The sequence below is a fragment of the Conger conger genome, chromosome 2, assembly GCF_963514075.1.
Source record: "Conger conger chromosome 2, fConCon1.1, whole genome shotgun sequence".
Taxonomy (NCBI): domain Eukaryota; kingdom Metazoa; phylum Chordata; class Actinopteri; order Anguilliformes; family Congridae; genus Conger; species Conger conger.
This window is the reverse complement of record NC_083761.1, coordinates 84,128,278-84,147,709: the sequence shown is the minus strand read 5'-3', so window position 1 is coordinate 84,147,709 and position 19,432 is coordinate 84,128,278. Positions and strand designations below refer to the sequence as shown.

Sequence of the window (19,432 nt, the reverse complement as noted above, 5' to 3'; positions counted from 1 at the left end):
CTCTAATTAGTTTTAACTCCTTTGGTTAAGCAGACCTAAATGTTATTTTTCCTAAAGCAACAATTTGTTGTTTTTCTTTCACATAATGTGCATCATTTTTATGATAGCTTTTCTTATATAAATAAATGGTATGTTTACCATAGAACATGCAAGGCTTTATCTAAAGTACCAATTCACCATCCTGTGAATTGCAGTATGGTAGACAAGGCTGGGCTTACAACTGCTAATGCTGAGAACCAGCTCCTAGCCTTTTCCTCTCTGTGGGCTAAAACAGGTGGCATGAGCCTCACCTCTCACCACATCACCTCATGAATCAGACCCAAGTGTTAAACAAATCATAATAATGTTTAAGAGTGCTGCATGTCTTTCACGTTTTACCCTGCAATGTAAAAGCTAGATTCTAGCAGTATCTTCACGGAGTGAGCCCTTGTCTCGGCTCTGAGGGCTATGGCGGGATGTTTGCATTACCTTGACCGCCCACCCCAGATTAGAACATGTAAACCACACAGACTGCACAGACATGCCTCTTTTTTATTCATTTATTTTTATTGTCATTTTGTTTCTGCATTTTTAAAAACTTTAAAGATAGAGAGGCACACTCAGACAGACAGACAGACACTGCAGTCAGACTGAACCAGGCACAAAGGAAGGACAGGTACAGGAACGGGAGCGTGCGTTGTCAAGCCGGGCTGTTGCCAGAACGACACATATCAAAGCTAACGGTGGAGGCCTTCTGGGAGATGCTGTCAATGGTCCTGACTACTGCTCTGTTTTCGTTGTTGGACACAGACTCATGGTGTACCGCACAGCCGTACACGGTGCCCTTCTCCCAGTCCTCAATGCTGACAGACAGCTGGCTGTACGCAGAGTATAGACTATCCATTTCAACCGCCTTGCTGGTCTGGAACTTTGGTCTATCCATGGACACGTCGTCGGCAAACCAAGAGAATAGCACCTCCTTGGGGTAGAATCCTTTAGCGTAGCAGACCAGGGTCACTTTTCTGGTGCTAGCCCTTTCGGTTGGGATCATTATAAACACGGTGGGGCGCTGCATCTCACGTCCTGAAAATATGCGATGCTGGTTATGACTTTGGTTAAACTCAGTGCTTACAGCACTGCTGTGAAGGGCGCACAAGATCAAAGCCTGAGGCAAAGAATCAACAACACCTGTCTGCGTACAAGGGAAAGTTTCACATGTCTGATTATTGTGAGCAAGGCCCTTAACCCCACTTTGCTACAGGGGGGAATTTGTCTCCTGCTCAGTCTAATCAACTATAAGTCGCTTTGGATAAAAGCGTCAGCTAAATAACAAATTATTATTATTATTATTATTATTATTATTGTTGTTGTTGTTGCTGTTAACTGCAAGTGTGTTTGCATTGCACTTAATTCAGTTACGGTGCAATTAATTACTGTGTATATTCCCCTGTGTTTTGTGAAATCATAAACCTATATTTTACTTTGGGGCATCAAAGAAACCCTTTCACCGTCACCATTTCCTACATAAATGTGTATTATTCTTTTGCGTTGTGTCGTATGAAGATATAATCCATTATCAGATTAATCTACAAGACCCAAGTCCTTATCTTTATTAGCACTTGAAACTGATTCTTAGCAATTAAAACTGTGCTTCCCTCGAACGGTCTTTCAGTGCACTTGTCCCCGGTTATGGGTATGCACTTTGCACTTTGTTGTACGTCACTGGATAAGAGCGTCTGCCAGATGCCTTTAACGTAATGTAATGAAGAGTAGGTTTTTTGGAATGTTTCAACTCTCAGTTTTCTAGAACCCTAGAACTAAACGAACTAAACGTGCCAGTAGTGAATCCTGCATCGGCATTAGAATGTTCAGTTAAGAACATCCTAATGACATATTTCTGACCTTATTCCTTACAGGCTTAAAATACTTGATGAAACGTGAGCTTTCATGAGTCTTTAAAAACCCCAGCTACAAAACTACAATGAGCTACAATGTGGGGTACCATCACTGATTTGTGGACAGAATCAAAAGACTAGGGGGGGGGGGGGGGGGGTCATGTTATGAAACCCAGAAACACAACAGACAAATAAACTAGATAAAACGTGATCATAATATATATATATATATATGTTTTGTTTTTTTCCCCAAATTTGCGAAGCCTCAATCGCTTTGCAACTGCTTTTGATCAAATTGGAGCCCGGAGGAGGAACTTACCGATATCTCGACTGTAGGGCGTGGAAATTGGAGGTCCGGAACAATCGTGCATCACTATGCATGTGTACTTTGTTCCATTGGCCCAGTCGTCTTTCTTGGCCAGGAGCGTTACGATTCGGGAATTTTCCACAACTTTGCTGTCGGACACGAGGACCGTGCCATCTCCGTTTCGCCACTCAACATCGCTGACGACTCCCAATTCCCCGGTGATTTGGCATTTCAGCTCCACCCGGCCATGCAGGAACAGCTCCGTGGTGGATGGTTCGGGGATTGTCACCTGAACGGGAATTCCTCCACAATCTGTGGAGCAGGTATACAAAATGTAAGAACGCAATTTGTCACCACCTGTCTTGAGTTTTTAAAGTGGCAAAACTACTGATCTGCACACAGAGAGAGCAGTGGGAATGTGAGAATGACATGCGGTACCATAAGGAATGAAAGCAGTTGCCAAAAGGCCAAGGGCCATTGTGCAGCCAAGTGAAGCCATCACAGCCGCTACACGCTTATCCAGAGTGACGTGTGTACTTTGGGGTTAATTTCATGTAAAAGGAACACTGCAAATAGAGGAAAAACCCAGTGCAATAGACAGACAGATAGATAGACAGACAGACGGACAGTCAGGTAGACAGACAAATAGATAGATTGATAGATAGACAGAGATAGACAGACAGACATGGATATTCAGACATACAGATTGAGAGACAAACAGACATAGTCAGAGAGACAGACGGATAGTCGATAGAAAGATAGACGGATTGATAGATAGACAGAGACAGACAGACAGACACGTAGATAGACACTTTAAACGTACCGCTAGAGGGATTTTTGTAAATGGCCGTCCTTACGAAGTCTCCGCCTTGGTGTTTAATTGCACAGGAGACGTTGTCTCCAGATTTCCACTGATTTTCAGAAAGACGCAGAAAGGTGGAGGCGCTGAAGTTTCCGCTAATTTCCACCACGGGCAGGGTTGTGATGTCACCAGTCAACTTCTTGCCATTCTTGCTCCATGTAAAAGTGAGTTCCTTGGGAGAAAATTCGCTGGCAAAGCAGGCAAAGGAAGCGGTCTTGTTGTGCTTTAGCTGGTCCTCAGTCGGGATCATTAGATAAAGAGCGGCGGACTTGATTACGACTGAAAAACAAACACAAGCACGTGTATAGATGTGTGCAGACACCGCCGAAACACGGACACAAGCACAAGCATATAAATGTGGAAGCAAAAAAACCGTAACGCTTGTACGGAAAGGAAACTCGATACGTCTCAGTTATGATGGCACGTGTGGTTTGGCTGCATTGCCCGACGTGGGACCCATTGGTAGATTCACACTCAAAAATGCTCAGTGCGAAATCAACACAGCGTGCATGCGCGCTTTAAAATGTTATGTCAAATTCTGTCCAAATGGGACTCAACGAAATGTGGTTTGGGCAGAACGGATCCTTAACATTTTAGTGCATAAAAACCGGACCGGTGGGGCCCTACAGTTGAGTCAGTGAAGATAATCACACCATTTCGTAAGTTACCTAAGTACTTTTGTGTCCTTTTTTTCGACCTAGATATGACACATTTCCTTTCCTTCTGAAGCACAGTAGCGCACTACGTGTGCTGAACAAGGGGTGGGGGGGAAACAGTATCCACACATCCAGGCCCGTATCTTTAACTTTCAATAACTCACTTAAAGCGGTTTCTTTTTCGTTCTTCTTTTTTCCCAGATGTTAGAATAGAAATGCTAAATCCAAAAATACAGTAAGAATTCCTCACATCTGTTATTGAGAGTTAGAAGCAGACAGAGTACAGCTGTGAGTAATGTAACGGACTGCTGAGTGCAGCTACAGAGAAGGCAAGCAATGAACGGGCTTCAGTGTGTATATATGTGCAATGGACAGGAGCATATTTCAGTGTGCTCATCGATTTATCTTTTTTTGGATTGATTTTCTGAGCGACTTTAATTTTCCTTTTCTTTGGTGGGCACCTGCAGTGGTAGTCAGAACACAAGGTTTACACACGGGCACGATGTTGTGAAAGTTAAACCGTAATCAAATCCATGTTGCCGAAACTTCAGAATCCATTATAAGGCCATGGCCAGTACAATGACTGGGTTGGGTTCAGCTAACACTTCACATTGACTCACCATTAAAAGGCAGTGTTAGTTTCCTAACAAATACAAGTTCAGTTTGGTGAGCTCAGCGATCAGTACACCAAGCTCGCCAAGTTGTATTTATGCACTTGCTTCTGTGAAGAAGCGCTTGCATTTATATGCAGGTCAAAGCTACGAACAAAAGTTAACTCAAGTATAGATTTAATGCACTGTACAGTCATTCTAGCTGTGTGGTCAGTTGGATGTTTTTAAAAAATTGTTATGGAAAGGTTAATAAAAAATAAATAAAAATACACATCATTAAACTTGTGGTGGATTGCTTGACATGCCCACATTGAAAAAGTGACCTAATTTCTAATTGATCATTAACGTATGTTTACTGTTTCATGCACATCCCTATTCAGCATGATTGCAATGTGTAGCAGCCGCCTGTGGCGGTTCGCGCAGTTGCAGTTCTCTAATGAAATATTCACCTGAAGCGTGGATCGGCTTTAAAAGTAGCCGATGCACAATGCGGTAAGATTAAAAATTCATTTGGTAGTCCTAAACTATGATTTTCTTTTAGGCAGCACTAATATATTATTATTACTATTAGTAGTAGTAGTAGTAGTATTAGTAGTAGAAGTATGTTTTACCCCCAACCACATCTGTATAATTAACATGATTCATATTTTTGTTGAATTCTTGTCTGCATTGCATCACCGTGGAAGCAGACTACAGTACATTTCTGTGGGAAGGGCACACTTTATCCCTGTATGATACTTATTTATATATAAGGCATACCCACAGAACCATACTTGCATGCACGCACACACACAAGCGCCCACACACACTTGCAAACACACACATACACACATTTTACGCACCTTATTAAAGTATTGTACATTACATATGGATTGACCTTACGCAGAATGCAGTAAGGTCAATCCATATGTTCTGACCTTATTGACTAATACATTTAAATTCCCATTTATCAGTTTAAATTCACAATATTATGAGACTAAAAACTGATGCAATATGTTACAATTAAGGCTCAGAATATATCTATATATATATATATATATATATATATATATATATATATATATATATATATTAAATTTTGTCATTTTTTTCACATTTAGTATTTTTCACAATGTTTTTAAAATTTTGGAAGAAATAGCACTCATATTACTTTTTATTATATACCGTCAATTGTGTATATGTTGTACGATAGCACGTGCATACACTGTAGTCGAGTGTGTGATTGGCTACATCCACCAATTTGTCCACTAAAACGTTATTTTACCTCCAGGATTTTTGCTTCGGAGAAAATACAACAATTTCAGTAATAAGCAATTTCAGTTCTCAAGCAACAGTGACATCCAACAACACCGGAAATAAAAGAAAACAAGAAAAAAAGAAAAAGAAAACAAGTACATGAGAAAAGGTCACCTACCTGGAGGTTTCTGGACTGTTGCTTCCTTGGTGGGAACACCCGGAACTGCTGCGGAACATTGGTAGGCCTTCTCATTGTTCCAGTCGGATTGTTTCACTTGCAGGTGGCTGACAGCGGTGAATTTATCGTTGTCCCGTACAGATGGATACTGAAGGAAGCGGCCCCCCAGATCACCTCCTCCGACCTGACTCCATGTGATGGTCAAATCGTCAGGCAAGAAATCTTTAGCCATGCAGGCCACTGTGACGTAGCCATTTACTGGAGTCCCACAACTAAGCAAAGGGAAGACACTTGGAGCTTGTTGAACACCTGAAGAAGAAGAAGAAGAAGAAGAAGAAGAAGAAGAAGAAGAAGACGAAATTTAAGAGCATAAAAAGCAAACCGCCTATTGGGCATTTACATTACAGACCGATATTGTTTCTTTTTTCTTTTCTTTTTTAGTTAAGGCAAAACAGGATATTCAACTGATGTTTTGGATATTCATTTAGACACATTGATATGTGTTAGTAGGCTACTAAAAAACGTTAAACACAGAGAATCCCCCATTTCTCTGTCATATACTGAACAGAGACACATTCTTTTTTGTTCATGGTCTTAAGACATTTTAGCCTACGCCTACTTCATTTCTGTTTGAAGTACATTCATAGACGTATTTTGTTATTGCTTTAACAGTTTGATTTGTGTATTTTTTTTTGCTTACAGGTAGTCCGATTGACCGTCATACATACATTCACAGTACTTAGACAATATAAATTCCACGCCTGTGTGTTGGAACTAAGACTATAAGAGAGTACTCTCAAGAAATAATCAGGTTTTGTGATTGTTAACGACAGCTTCTACCCACTCTACTGCTTCGTCCTAAAATAACTTCACGAAGATCGGCCGTGGTGGTTCGTTTTTCCCCCGCAAATGAATGCATTGTCGTAATGATGAGATGCAATTTAAACTAATCGTGAACACCCGAACACCAGCCTCCACAAATCCAAAGGCGACACAGGCCAACTGTACTGTACGCATAATTGTGTAATTCTGTCGAGGCTATATTCAAAGACTTGATCCTTAACGATTCCGCACTCTGTCCATAACATCTGTTATTAAACTTGTTTTAATATGAGAACAATTTTGCCTGTCTTACGTCAGAAACAGTGACATTTTACATTCATCAGAACCCAGTCTCTTTCTATACCAAGTTGCAACATTTACAAATTTGCTTACAAACACAGTTTCGAGTAGACAGTGATATTATGTTAAGGGCGAAATAAATGATAATACTTTCGCCACCACCCCTCCCTTTTCGAAAAACAAAATAGCCTAACAGCCTTCATTTTAAAACTCCACACATAATAAAATAAGATAGATTACACATTTTAAATTTCTGAAATATTGAAGAAATCGAATGAATGTAATTTAAGTATGCAGATACTTTACTCACGTACAATAAAATAAGCCTGTAGCCCTATGTCAAAATAATACTAAGACCAAACTGACATACACCGGCAATACATTTAGAGAAATCTGGCTAGACCTTTCTTTAGTCGACGTAAACGTACAGAGCTTTCGTCTAACAACACTGTTATTACCCACAAATACGCGGTAGTAATGTGACCAGTTGTCGTACGATGCAAGGACAAAATCGCTGTAAAAAATGAAAGCACCACATCTACCGAATAAAATTAAGATAGCAGGTTACAAGTATTTATATTGAATATAGTCTATTACACAATGCCTGATAGTTTACAAACATAAGTGCTGAACAGAAGCAATGATTTCGCCCAAATAAGTGCAGCCAGAAAAGTGTTCTCTTTATCTCAAAAATATAACGCGGACCAGTCACTCGGTACATTATAGATACATGTATAGTTTTAATCTTACCAGATGACACGGTGACGGCGGTCCCTTTCCCCCAGTAATCGAAAGCACCGTCGCAATGATACTATTCAACAGTTACTAAGTGAAAAAACGTGTCTAACATCTGCTTAGTCTCAGCTGGAGGCAGCATGTGTCCGTATACTTTACGCACTTTAATCCATAAGGAAATCTTGCTTTACGAAATAGTGTGTCTTCCACTGGAGACGGTCCACGTCTGAATGTTAATTCAAGTATATAAAGGAATTATACATTTGAAGAGCTGCCAGACGAACGTAACCTAACTCTGATCTGATTTGGATCCGTCCCCTCGAATTTACAAATCCTGCTGGCGCCATCATTGTTCAGTTAAGATCCCTACATAATTCGCTGTAATTAGTCAGATTTGATTAATCGGTTTGCCAATAGCTGAAGCTGCTTTATTAAAAAAAAGAAAAAAGAAAAGAAAAAATTAACTACATTCGGTTACTGCACACGGCAAAACACGGGTCGACAGTAATCGAACATAGTTCATTTTCTCATTTTGGATACATGCACATTGAGATCATTTTCGTGTATTTCTTTTTAATACAAAAGCAACTTAGCATATAGGCATGCCGATCAATCAAATCTGAATAGCATACACCGACAAATTAATTAAATAAATCTATCTTCAATGTCATTCCATCTTTTAACAATCGTAAACAATTATCCAGACATGTGGATTTACTTACATCGGCTATACTGACAATTCAGTTTTCAGGTCTTCATTAAATAACGACAGTTGTAGACTGTTACGTTATTGGATCCCTTGTAATTGATAAAACGTTTGGCTTACCTGAGGTAACTGTGACTTTTGTGCCTTTTCCCCAATAGTCGAAGTAGTCGTTGTCACGGTTACCAGTCTGGCTAATGTTCCATACAAAAACCGTGGCAAACGATGGTTTAAAGTCTTATTTAAAAAGTTAAGTTTTGCTTGGTTAAGGAAACATCTGCGGTATTGGGTAATTGCAAGAGAGTCGAACTGGCCATCGGCAGCCCAATAGTCTCGCTACCTAGTTCGGTGTTTATTAGATGGGCTATGCATATCTTAGATTTGCCTGTTTTGCCATGTAGCCTAGGGCCAGTGTTTTGCCTTGTATAGCAGCCTAACCGAATGTTGTTTTTCTTCTTCTGTAATTTTGGATTTTTTCTGTGTCATTTATTTGTGAAGATAAAAGCAACTAACATGCCGATTAATCAAATCTGAATATGCTGACAAAATCAAAATAGGCAACATAAACAAGCTGTCATGGTCTTTAATGGCATGCCATTTTTCCATCTAAAACAATTCTCCAGAGATGTGGATTTAGGTTACTCGGCAATTTATCTCAATCTCAGACATATTTCGATTCACTGTTCTCAGGTCTTCCTTAAATAAACGACAAGTTGTAGACTGTTACGTTATTTGATCCCTTTTAACTTACCTGAGGTAACTGTGACTTTTGTGCCTTTTCCCCAGTAGTCGAAGTCGGTGTTGTCACGGTTACCAGTCTGCCTAATGCCTCATACAAAAATCGTGGCAAACGATCATTCAACATTTCTTTTTTAATAATTAAGTTTTGCCTGGATAAAGAAATATCGCCTGCAGTACGGGGTAATTTCAAGAGTCGAACTGGCCATCGGCAGCCCAATAGTCTAGCTACCTGCCTAGTTCGGTGTGTATTAGGTAGGCAATGCATATCTTAGATTTAGGCTACACTAAGTTAGGCTAACTTCTGTTTTGCCATGTCGCCTAGAGCAGACCCGCGTTTTGCCTTGTAGGCGAGAGTAACCGAACGTAGTTTTTCCATCTTCTCTCATTTTGCGTCATTTATTTGTGAAGATAAAAGCAACTAACATGCCGATTAATCAAATCTGAATAGCATATGCCGACAAATTATAGGCTAAATAAATAAGGGAGAGCATTTCTTTAATGTCATTCCATTTTTGAACAATCGTAAACAATATTATCCAGACATGTGGATTTACTTACATCGGCTATACTGACTAAAGACTAAAGAAACCAATATAATATGCCGATAAATCTAAATAAAGGATGCAATGGCCTTTAATGCAATAAAATGTACATATAAAGCTATTATCATATAGTCTAAAGCTCTAGCATATTTTGATATGTCAGCATATTCAATATCTCAGTTCTTCGTTGGAAAATTAAATAGTTACGTTTAACGTAAAATTGAATCTTGATTAAATGAACTTACCTGAGGTAACAGTGACTTTCGTGCCTTTCCCCCAGTAGTCGAAGGGGTTGTCACAGTTAATAGTTTGGCCAATGCTTCATGCAAAAACTTGACAAACCATAAATTTCAGTCTTTTAAAGTTATTCTTGTATGCTTGGAAAGAGAGACTCCTGTATATATAATTTACCTGGCCGATTCACTAAGTAGGTCTCCGCTTAAAACCAAGCATTTGTTCTGATCAATCGTCGCAGCTATGTTTTACATTTGTATCTTTTTATGAAATCACGGATTTTTTCGCCCTTATCTCTCAATTTATAGCTTTATTGTTTACAATTACCTTCAAACGGTACGTAGCGGCTATTGATTGCTATTGGTAGGCTATCGCATTTAACAGGCGTAATAAAACATTTACATAAGTACATAAGCTAAGATAAAATGGATTAAAAAAAACAAACAAAAAAAAACAATAATGGTACCGTGACAAAATTAAATAGAAATACATACCAGATGATACCGTGACTTTGGTCCCCTGTCCCCAGTACTCAAAGTAGCTGTCACAGTGATCTCTCTCAATATTCCAGCCAAACAGAAACACTTCCTAAACCCTAAACCACATGCGAATACATTTCACGTTACATTTCGCACGTTCAATAATTCAGTCGTTCCTTTACGTTTTGAACACAATTTGCATTAAGAGTAAGAGTCTATGTTTTAGGGGGAGAAACGACCGCGAAGTTTGTCTCAAGGCAAAATGTTTATAATTGTGGTGGTGCAGTGACTTCCCTATAGTTGATTTCACGGCCAGAAATATTATTTTGTATCCGCTAATGGTTTGCATTGGACTCCCTGGGAGACGGGTGCGTGGGGGCTGGACCCAAAATGCACGACTCAGAAACAATAGTTAGATAAAGTCCCGTCAGGGCTTTATTCGGGACGAATCCCAGGAGCGTAGTCAAAACAAGCAAAGTCCATACACGTAGATCCAGCCAAACAAACAATAAACAAAAAAAAAGTGCCGAGGGAAGAGGCAAACTCGTAGTCGGTGGACGTGCAGGGAGGTCCGGTAGCAGGAGAGCTGTCAGCGGGGCAGATGTACAGGTGGACGGCAGGCAGGGTCGTAATCGAGGGCAATGCGGAAGTCGAAACCATAAAACAATCAGCGAGGCAAAGGTACAAAAACGGTAGGCGAGGACGTGGTCAAAAACAAAAGATGGTCAACGAAACAGAAATCAATAAACAATGGTCGGTAGGCAGGCTTGGATCTTAACGAGTAACAAATGACAGTAATGCTCTCAAGCGTTGCTTTGACGTACAAGAGGCAGACAATTTCGCAAAGAACAGAAGTGTGACTGGGCTATAAATGCAGGTGTAGACAATTAGTAAGAGAGCAGCAAGGGAATGGAAAACAGGTGCGATGGATGACAAGTTTAACAAGGTAATTAGTAATCGTTAGTAATAAACCTATCCTGCCCTAGCATTAGTAAATTAGTAAATGACATGCACGAGAAACGTAAGGTAACATGAACACATGATTAGTCTGTTAGTTTTACCCAATCCTGATCTAGCGTTAGTAGTTTTAGTAAATAGACAAATAGAAACAATTATGGAGTGAGTGACAGAGAGAGAGAGAAAGCCGGAACGCAAGGTTTGCGGAAAGTGTTCAATATAATGTACAGTCTCACATATACAGCCAGTCAACCACTGTATTATTTACTGCGCTATAAGCAGCTAATTTGGTCCTTGCGGGTATCCATATGTGTGTGTGTGTGTGTGTGTGTGTGTGTGTGTATGACTTCTGCGCATGTGAAAATAAAGTTCTCTCCCTGCCCCGCCATGTACGTTGTGGACGTCTAATGTTTGCTCCTTGTTTGGGGAAACATAGATAACCCAGAAGTATCAAACAACAATAAAGTTGGGGCTTTCCTGAGTTGTTATTCAAGGAATAATGTGCCAGCCGGCATAGGTAATTTATGTTTTAAGGATGACCTGTTTTTCTTTTCATGTAAATCTGTAAAGGTGAAGGCGTTGAACATAATGTACAGTCTCACATATACAGCCAGTCAGCCACTGTATTATTTACTGCGCTATAAGCAGCTAATTTGGTCCTTGCGGGTATCCATATGTGTGTGTGTGTGTGTGTGTGTGTGTGTGTGTGTGTATGTGTGTATGACTTCTGCGCATGTGCAAATAAAGTTCTCTCCCTGCCCCGCCAAGTACGTTGTGCTCCTGCAGTCTAACTCTACAAAAGTATATGAACATATCTAACACGTATGTAGCTAGACATCCGTGACATAAATATGAACAGTGCAACAGAAAGACATGTAAAAGTGTATCTTTAAACAACGACCAGTCTGCGTAACAATAAACATAAATCAAAACATAACACTAAACGAACTAAGACGATAACCACTCAACATAACAAGGTAAAATAATCGTAACGAAACATAACGAGACATGACAAGAAAATAAATCGTAACGAGAAACAAACTAAACAACATGACGAACCTAGACTAACATAATACATGATAAGACAATACGTGACCAAGACAAATGATAAAACATAAAACAAGGCAAGACAGACCTGAAACGTGACACCCTGGGACATACATTTCTATTTTACCTAATTATATAGACTAGCTACAACCTTCGTCTTCACCGGGAGCCCATCACATAACCCCAACGGTTCAACAGAGTTCCATCAGCGAATAAGCTTAATTTGTCTGGCCGTCCTTGTATGACTCCGAAGGTGTGCCTTGTTGTTACGTTCTCAGGCGTCCAGGGGTAGGAGGGAGTACGCAACAAAATTATAATGAAATAAAATGACCGGGAGGATATATTTGAGCGTTATGGGAGTGAAAAATGATCGAACAAACCCCCCGTCCACACACCAGGAACAGACGAGTAAAATATTACTATGGCAACCACATTAACGTATCGAGTGTGGGTGCTTCCACGGCCAGGGATATCAAGAAAGTAATTGTCTGTTGTCAATGTTAAAGCCCCAGCTTGACCCTCAACTTTTGATCTTTAATCAACATTTAGCCAAAAAATTTTTTTAAATGCAGGTTAAATAACAGGTTAAATAACTATGACACCATGAAGAAATGTTTAATTTTGTTTTCATTTTTTTAAATACTGCAGTATCTCCTAGAACCTTTTGGATGACATGGGTCCCATTATGTCAAGCCTAACTGATGCAACTACAGCATGTCGCAGTAAGAACATCATACCAACAGGCAAACATGGTGGTGGTAGTGTGAAGGTGTGGGGATGCTTTTACATTACATTACATTATTGGCATTTGGCAGACGTCGCTCTTATCCAGAGCGCCGTACAACAAAGTGCATACCCATAACCAGGGATAAGAGCGCTGAAAGACCCTAGAGGGAAGTACAATTTCAACTGCTACCTGTACAACAAAGATAAGGACGAGGGCCAATTTTTTTTTTTTTTTTTTGGAACAAAGAAACAAACAAACAGAGCAAAAGTGACCAAAGTTAATTATCCAAACACTGCTTACCTAGCCAACTAAAAATACCGATACACAAAGCAAGTCACAGAGACAACAATTAAGGTTCACAGGGAGGTAGGGAGAGATGGGGAGAGGTGCTGCTTGAAGAGGTGTGTCTTCAGCTTGCGCTTGAAGGTGGGGAGAGATACTACAGTTCTGACCTCAACGGGGAGTTCGTTCCACCACCGTGGAGCCAGAACAAACAGTAGTCGTGAGCGTGAGGTGGAGTTTCGGAGAGGGGGAGGTGCCAAGCGGCCTGTGGAGGCTGAACGAAGAGGTCTGGCAGGGGTGTAGGGTCTGATGATTTTTTGTAGATAAGCTGGGGAAGACCCTTTAACTGCTTGGAAGGCTAGCACCAATGTTTTGAATTTGATGCGAGCCATGACAGGCAGCCAGTGGAGGGAAGTAAGCAGGGGGGTGACGTGTGAGTATTTGGGAAGTTTGAAGACCAGACGAGCTGCTGCATTCTGGATGAGTTGGAGGGGTCTGATGGCGGACGCTGGGAGGCCAGCCAAGAGGGAATTGCAGTAGTCCAGGCGGGACAGACCCATCGCTTGGACCAGGAGCTGGGTCGAGTAGGGGGTGAGAAAGGGGCGGATTCTCCGTATGTTGTATAGGAAGAATCTGCAAGACTGGGTCACCGCCGCAATGTTCTCGGAATGGGACAGTCTGCTGTCCATCACCACGCCGAGGTTCCTTGCACTGGGTGACGGCGTGAGTGTGGTATCCCCGAGGGAAATGGAGAGATCCAGATGGGGAGAGGTATTAGCAGGGATGAATATCATTTCAGTCTTGCCTGGGTTGAGCTTTAGATGGTGGTTGTCCATCCAGCTCTGGATGTCCCTCAGGCAAGCAGAGATACGGGCTGAAACCTGCGTATCAGACGGCGGGAACGAGACGAAGAGTTGGGTATCGTCCGCGTAGCAGTGGTAGGATAGCCCATGTGCAGTGAGGCTTTTCTGCCGAGGGACCTGGATGACTTGGCATATTGAATGTTGGCTGATCATCTGTCCATGAGCTGCATCTGAAGCATGTTCGGTTTCTGCAGCCATTGGTCCAGAACACAAGAGCATCCTCATCTGAATGGCTGAAAAAAAAAAAAAAAACACATTAAAGTTTGGGAATGGCTTTGTCAAAGTCCTGACATGAACCAAATAGATATGCTGTGGCGGGACTTGAACCGGGCCAAAGCCTACCAGTTTATCTGAATTGTAGATGAAATGTGGGCTAAAATTCCTCCAGAGCAATTTTTAAAATTGATATCAAATAACAGGAAATGTGTGGTTGTGGTTATTGCTGCTAAAGGTGGTTCAAGTTTAAGGCGGCAATTACATATTTTCGCAGGGGTGATGTGGGTGTTTGATAGCTTTTACCATTAAATAAATAATTCACAAAAATGTGTTTTGAGTTTATCAATTTGTCTAATATCTTTGTCTAATATTACATTTTTGGTAACACTTTACTTGAACCCCTTGCCATAAGGCTGACATAACACTGTCATACACATGACTTAGCAACTGTCACAAGATGGCTTAACAAATGATTGGTGATGTCAAATTACATAAAACTTGTCATACTTATTTTTGTTTTATGACAGTAACATTTATGTCATAACATTTACTGATAAAACACAGCACGGTTAGTGGTAGTTAGTGTTGTAGGAATTTTAATGTATTTCTGTAAGAAAACACTCAGAGACAAAGACAGTAAAATAATTAAATCTTTACTATGCATAGGGTCCAAGTTACATGCAAAAACAAGGAGAAAGGTTCCAGGACCTTTGTCTGGATATATGTAGGTACAGAGCGCAACAAATGTATGCCCCTTCATTGGTATTCGTGCGTATTTCCAATAATCAATATTGAAGGACAATCCGCCCCTCTTCTCCTTGCAACAGATGTTTCTTAACTTTCTCCTCCCTTGAGGTATCTGTCCACGTGAATGTATGTTTTGGGAACATTCTGAAGGGCCCTCGCTTATCTTGTTTAAACTCCCTGTCTCCAGGGAGAGATACTCCCAGTCTCCAGGGAGAGATACTCCCCAGATCAACACTCTGTCGACGTAGAATGTTCATGATCTGCGAGAATTTCTTCTCAAATAAACAGATACCATGCTGTTCCATGCCTCGTGGTGCCTTGTGGCCTTCAAGGGCCGCAGGGCAGAGAAAGGAAAGAGACATCTCAACTCACACAGTTTACAGAAAATAGTTTCCATTAATACAAAGCAAGTTATACATACTTTAATAAGTGTGTATGCTCTGGATCACTTCCAGTATTGGCAATCAATAACAGTATAAGATATTAGTAAAGGATAAGCAATTAATAATATGATAAGCAACTAATAATTATATAATCACATGAATATAATTTCAACAACAGTTAGTGCTAATGAAGAAGAAGAATTAACAGCAAGAACCAGCAAAAATCCATCCAGTGTATGAGTCTGAGAGTGAATGAAGTGTTGAATTCATTATATACATCACATATTTCAAAATCCTACAAAAAGATGCATTATTTTTAGCCTAATATGTATTACCAGTGGAGTATTCTGCTAGGCACTCTTCAAAGAACTGTCCTTGGTCCTGAAGTCTCTGAAGAAGTTGAGTAAGTCTATTTGATGGTTTGGGCATCCGATTTCTGAAAAAAACCTGTTTAAATTTAAGATTTAAGATTTAATGGCATTACTTTGAAACTGAACGCTTTCCTTGCTCCACATAGATCCATGTGGACAAAAATATACAGGACACAGCATGTCTCCAAACAAATGATAATTTACAATAATATGCATGCAACAGTTGGTAAGAAATGATTGATCATAATGCTATTCCATATTGAAATTTTCAAAATCTTTTCTGTCAGACACCAGAACACTGAGACTACAGGAGTTAATATCAAAGTCTTTATTAACTCAAGAGCAGATCAGAGAGGCAAGGGTTGAAAACCGGCAAACAGTTGTTGTGCAGATAAGGCAGTTCGTAATTGAGAGTTCAGGCAATGGTCGGTTATCCAGGTGAACAGAAACAACAGAGATAATCCGAAGAGTGGTCGTGGTCACAGGCGAAGGGTGGAAAACAAACGGCAGTCCAAAGAGAAACAAAATCCAAAATCAAAATCGGAAAAACCAAGTCTGAAAGCTAGGGGTCAGAACAGAACAGACGGGAAATCTAAAAAGCAGTAGTCGAAAACAAAATGGGTCAAACGAAACAGAAATAAACACTGGAGAGTAGGGCTAACGCACATGACAATCAGGCAACAAGTAAGACAAACAGAGAGTTTATATACAGAGCTAACAATAGGGAATAACAAACAGGTGTGCAAAACAATCAGGAAGTGGCAAAGGTGAAACGAATGACAGAGAATGGAATGAACTGACAGACTACGCTGTGCACAGAGGGTAAGATAAATGAAAACGCTGATGACTTAGACAAAACAGAAACAGAAAACACAGAACCTGACACTGAATATGGGCCAAAAGGAGCCTGTGACAAGTGTTCCCTCTTCCCACAGGAATTCCCCTGGAACAACCTTCAGATTCAACTATAGATATACAGGAGGATTGTCTCCTGCTTAATCTAATCAACTGTACGTCGCTCTGGATAAGAGTGTCTGCCAAATGCCAATAATGTAATGTAATGTTATGTACAGCTGTGTTAAAATTCATGGCATAAATCTATGGATGTCATTAAATGTCTTACAGCTGAATAAAGAAAAAACAAAAAACAGTGATCCTAATTACATTATCGCAATTTGGCCGACGCTCTTATCCAGAGCGATGTACAGTTGATTAGACTAAGCAGGAGACAATCCTCCCCTGGAGCAATGCAGGGTTAAGGGCCTTGCTCAAGGGCCCAACAGCTGTGCGGATCTTATTGAGGCTACACCGGGATTCAAACCACCAACCTTGCGTGTCCCAGTCATTTACCTTAACCACGATGCTACAGGCCCCCCCATTATTGTTTGGGTAATGGCCCAGAGAGATAGATGGTCCGCACACCTACCGTCACATGCACTAAGGACAAAGTTAAAAACCTTGGTGACTCATTACTGACTCATTATTTTCATTATTGACGCAACGCCCACATTGCAGTCCCATCCATTATTATAAAGTTTGACCAGTTCTCTCTCAGGTGGATACTGAAGAGCTAACGCATGCTTTCATCATTAGCAGGCTTGATTATTGTAAAGCTCTGCTGTCTGGTCTACAGAAAAAAGTCAGTTACAGCTTGTACAGAACACAGCAGCTTGTGTCCTGACAAACACCAGATGAAGAGTTTGTATCACAGCCTTAAATCCCTACATTGGTTGCCGGTTAGATATAGAATCAATTTTAAGATTCTTTAAAGCATGACATGGCAATGCACCTGCCTACTTATCTGATATGCTTTCTGATATGCTAAATATTTGAAATCATGCTTCTCTGAACAATCTTAACTGAACGTTTCTTTGTATAAGTAATGGTGAATATTTGGCTAAAGTTATACTGTATCCAAAACATTTTCTAGAGTTTACTTCTCTGATGTCAAGTCAGGACAGATAGCAGTACGGCTTTGCCAAAGGCTGGGGAAATTTGTATCAAGTATACAATGAACTGCACCCTTAAAATAGCCCTCACACTGGAGTCAGACCAGCACTGACAGGAAACACCTGTATGCCATGGTACACTGAGCTGAGTTGTCAGTTTCCTACATATTATAGCTTTGTTGCATAACTGATGCCTTAAAATATCCCATTGCCCCTGAACATGGTAAATGGTTGGCATTTATATAGCGCCTTTATCCAAAGCGCTGTACAATTGATGCTTCTCATTCACCCATTCATACGCACACTCACACTCACACACCGACGGCAATTGGCTGCCATGCAAGGCACCGACCAGCTCGTCAGGAGCATTTGGGGGTTAGGTGTCTTGCTCAGGGACACTTCGACACAGCCCGGGTGGGGGATCGAACCGGCAACCCTCCGACTGCCAGACGACTGCTCTTACTGCCTGAGCCATGTCGCCCCCCCATTGAACATTGAAATAATTAGTTATAATTATTTGTACAAGAATGGATTTCACAAAAGAACCATTTAGCACACATTCAAACTGGAGTTTAAACATATGTTGGAATTACTGGGAATGATACAAATACATTTTGAATGCATAATCCACACTCAAACCATTATTAGGCTCCAGTTGCTTATTTACAAATGACCATTTTAAACCATCGTCTCCTCATTGACTGGTTTATTTATGATTCAGGCCTGGTCTTTCCCAGTTTTCCCATTGGGATAAATGGGATAAAACGCATTGCTTACCATGCTGTTAAACTTTGATCGATAAATAGAATGCCTGAATCCGAAGATGAGTACTGCTGATGAGTGTTTCTGGGATCTGTGATGAATAAAGATGATTCAAAATACAGATTAACTTGACCAATGTAATGTAATATAAATTACTAAAAACATATTCATAACAAAGTGTTATTTCATGGTGTTAAACAACGTACACTCACTGCAGTATACACTCAGTGAGCACTTTATTAGGCATTTATTAGACTCGTTTTTTAGACTTCTACTGCTGTAGCCTATCCACTTAAGAGTTATGGTGTGTTTTGTGTTCAGAGATGCTCTTCTTTTAAAAAAATAAAATGGATTTCTTATTTTAACCTTTTTCTCCCAATTTGGTAGGAAATTGTACCCCATCTAATCCAATTAGAGTTGGTATTAGATACACCGCCCACACCCCGTCCCTCAGCGGCCCGAAGGAGAGCCACATGCCTTCTTCAAGTCGTCTCGTCTCATGCTCGTGACCGTGATTCCGAGGCGCCCAAAGCGGTCCCCCAAGTCCGCTGCATCTTAGCCTGTTGCGCCACCGCGGCTCAGAGATGCCCTTCTGCACACCACCGTTGTAATGTGCGGTTATTTGCGTTACTGTCACCTTCCTGTCAGCCTTGACCTGTCTGGCCCTTCTCCCCTGATGTCTCTCATTAACAAGGTTTCTGTCTGCAGAACTGCTGCTCACTGGGTTTTCTGTTTTGTTTTTGCACCATTCTTTGCAAACTCTAGAGGCTAGTGTGGGTGAAAATCCCAGGAGATCAGCCGTTTCTGAGATACGCAAACCACCCTGCCACCAACAATCATTCCACGGT

The 19,432-nt window shown here is 40.7% G+C and overlaps 1 gene segment (V, D, J or C); it reads right to left on the bottom strand.

Annotated features, from left to right (window-relative positions):
- LOC133122378 (Ig mu chain C region membrane-bound form-like) overlaps nt 1-19,432 on the bottom strand; it is a 101,767-nt gene that overhangs the window by 5,803 nt on the left and 76,532 nt on the right. Inside the window, 3 exon segments of the C gene segment in view lie at nt 2,194-2,493; nt 3,005-3,322; nt 5,725-6,033. Of these exon segments, the coding sequence occupies nt 2,194-2,493; nt 3,005-3,322; nt 5,725-6,033 (927 nt within the window).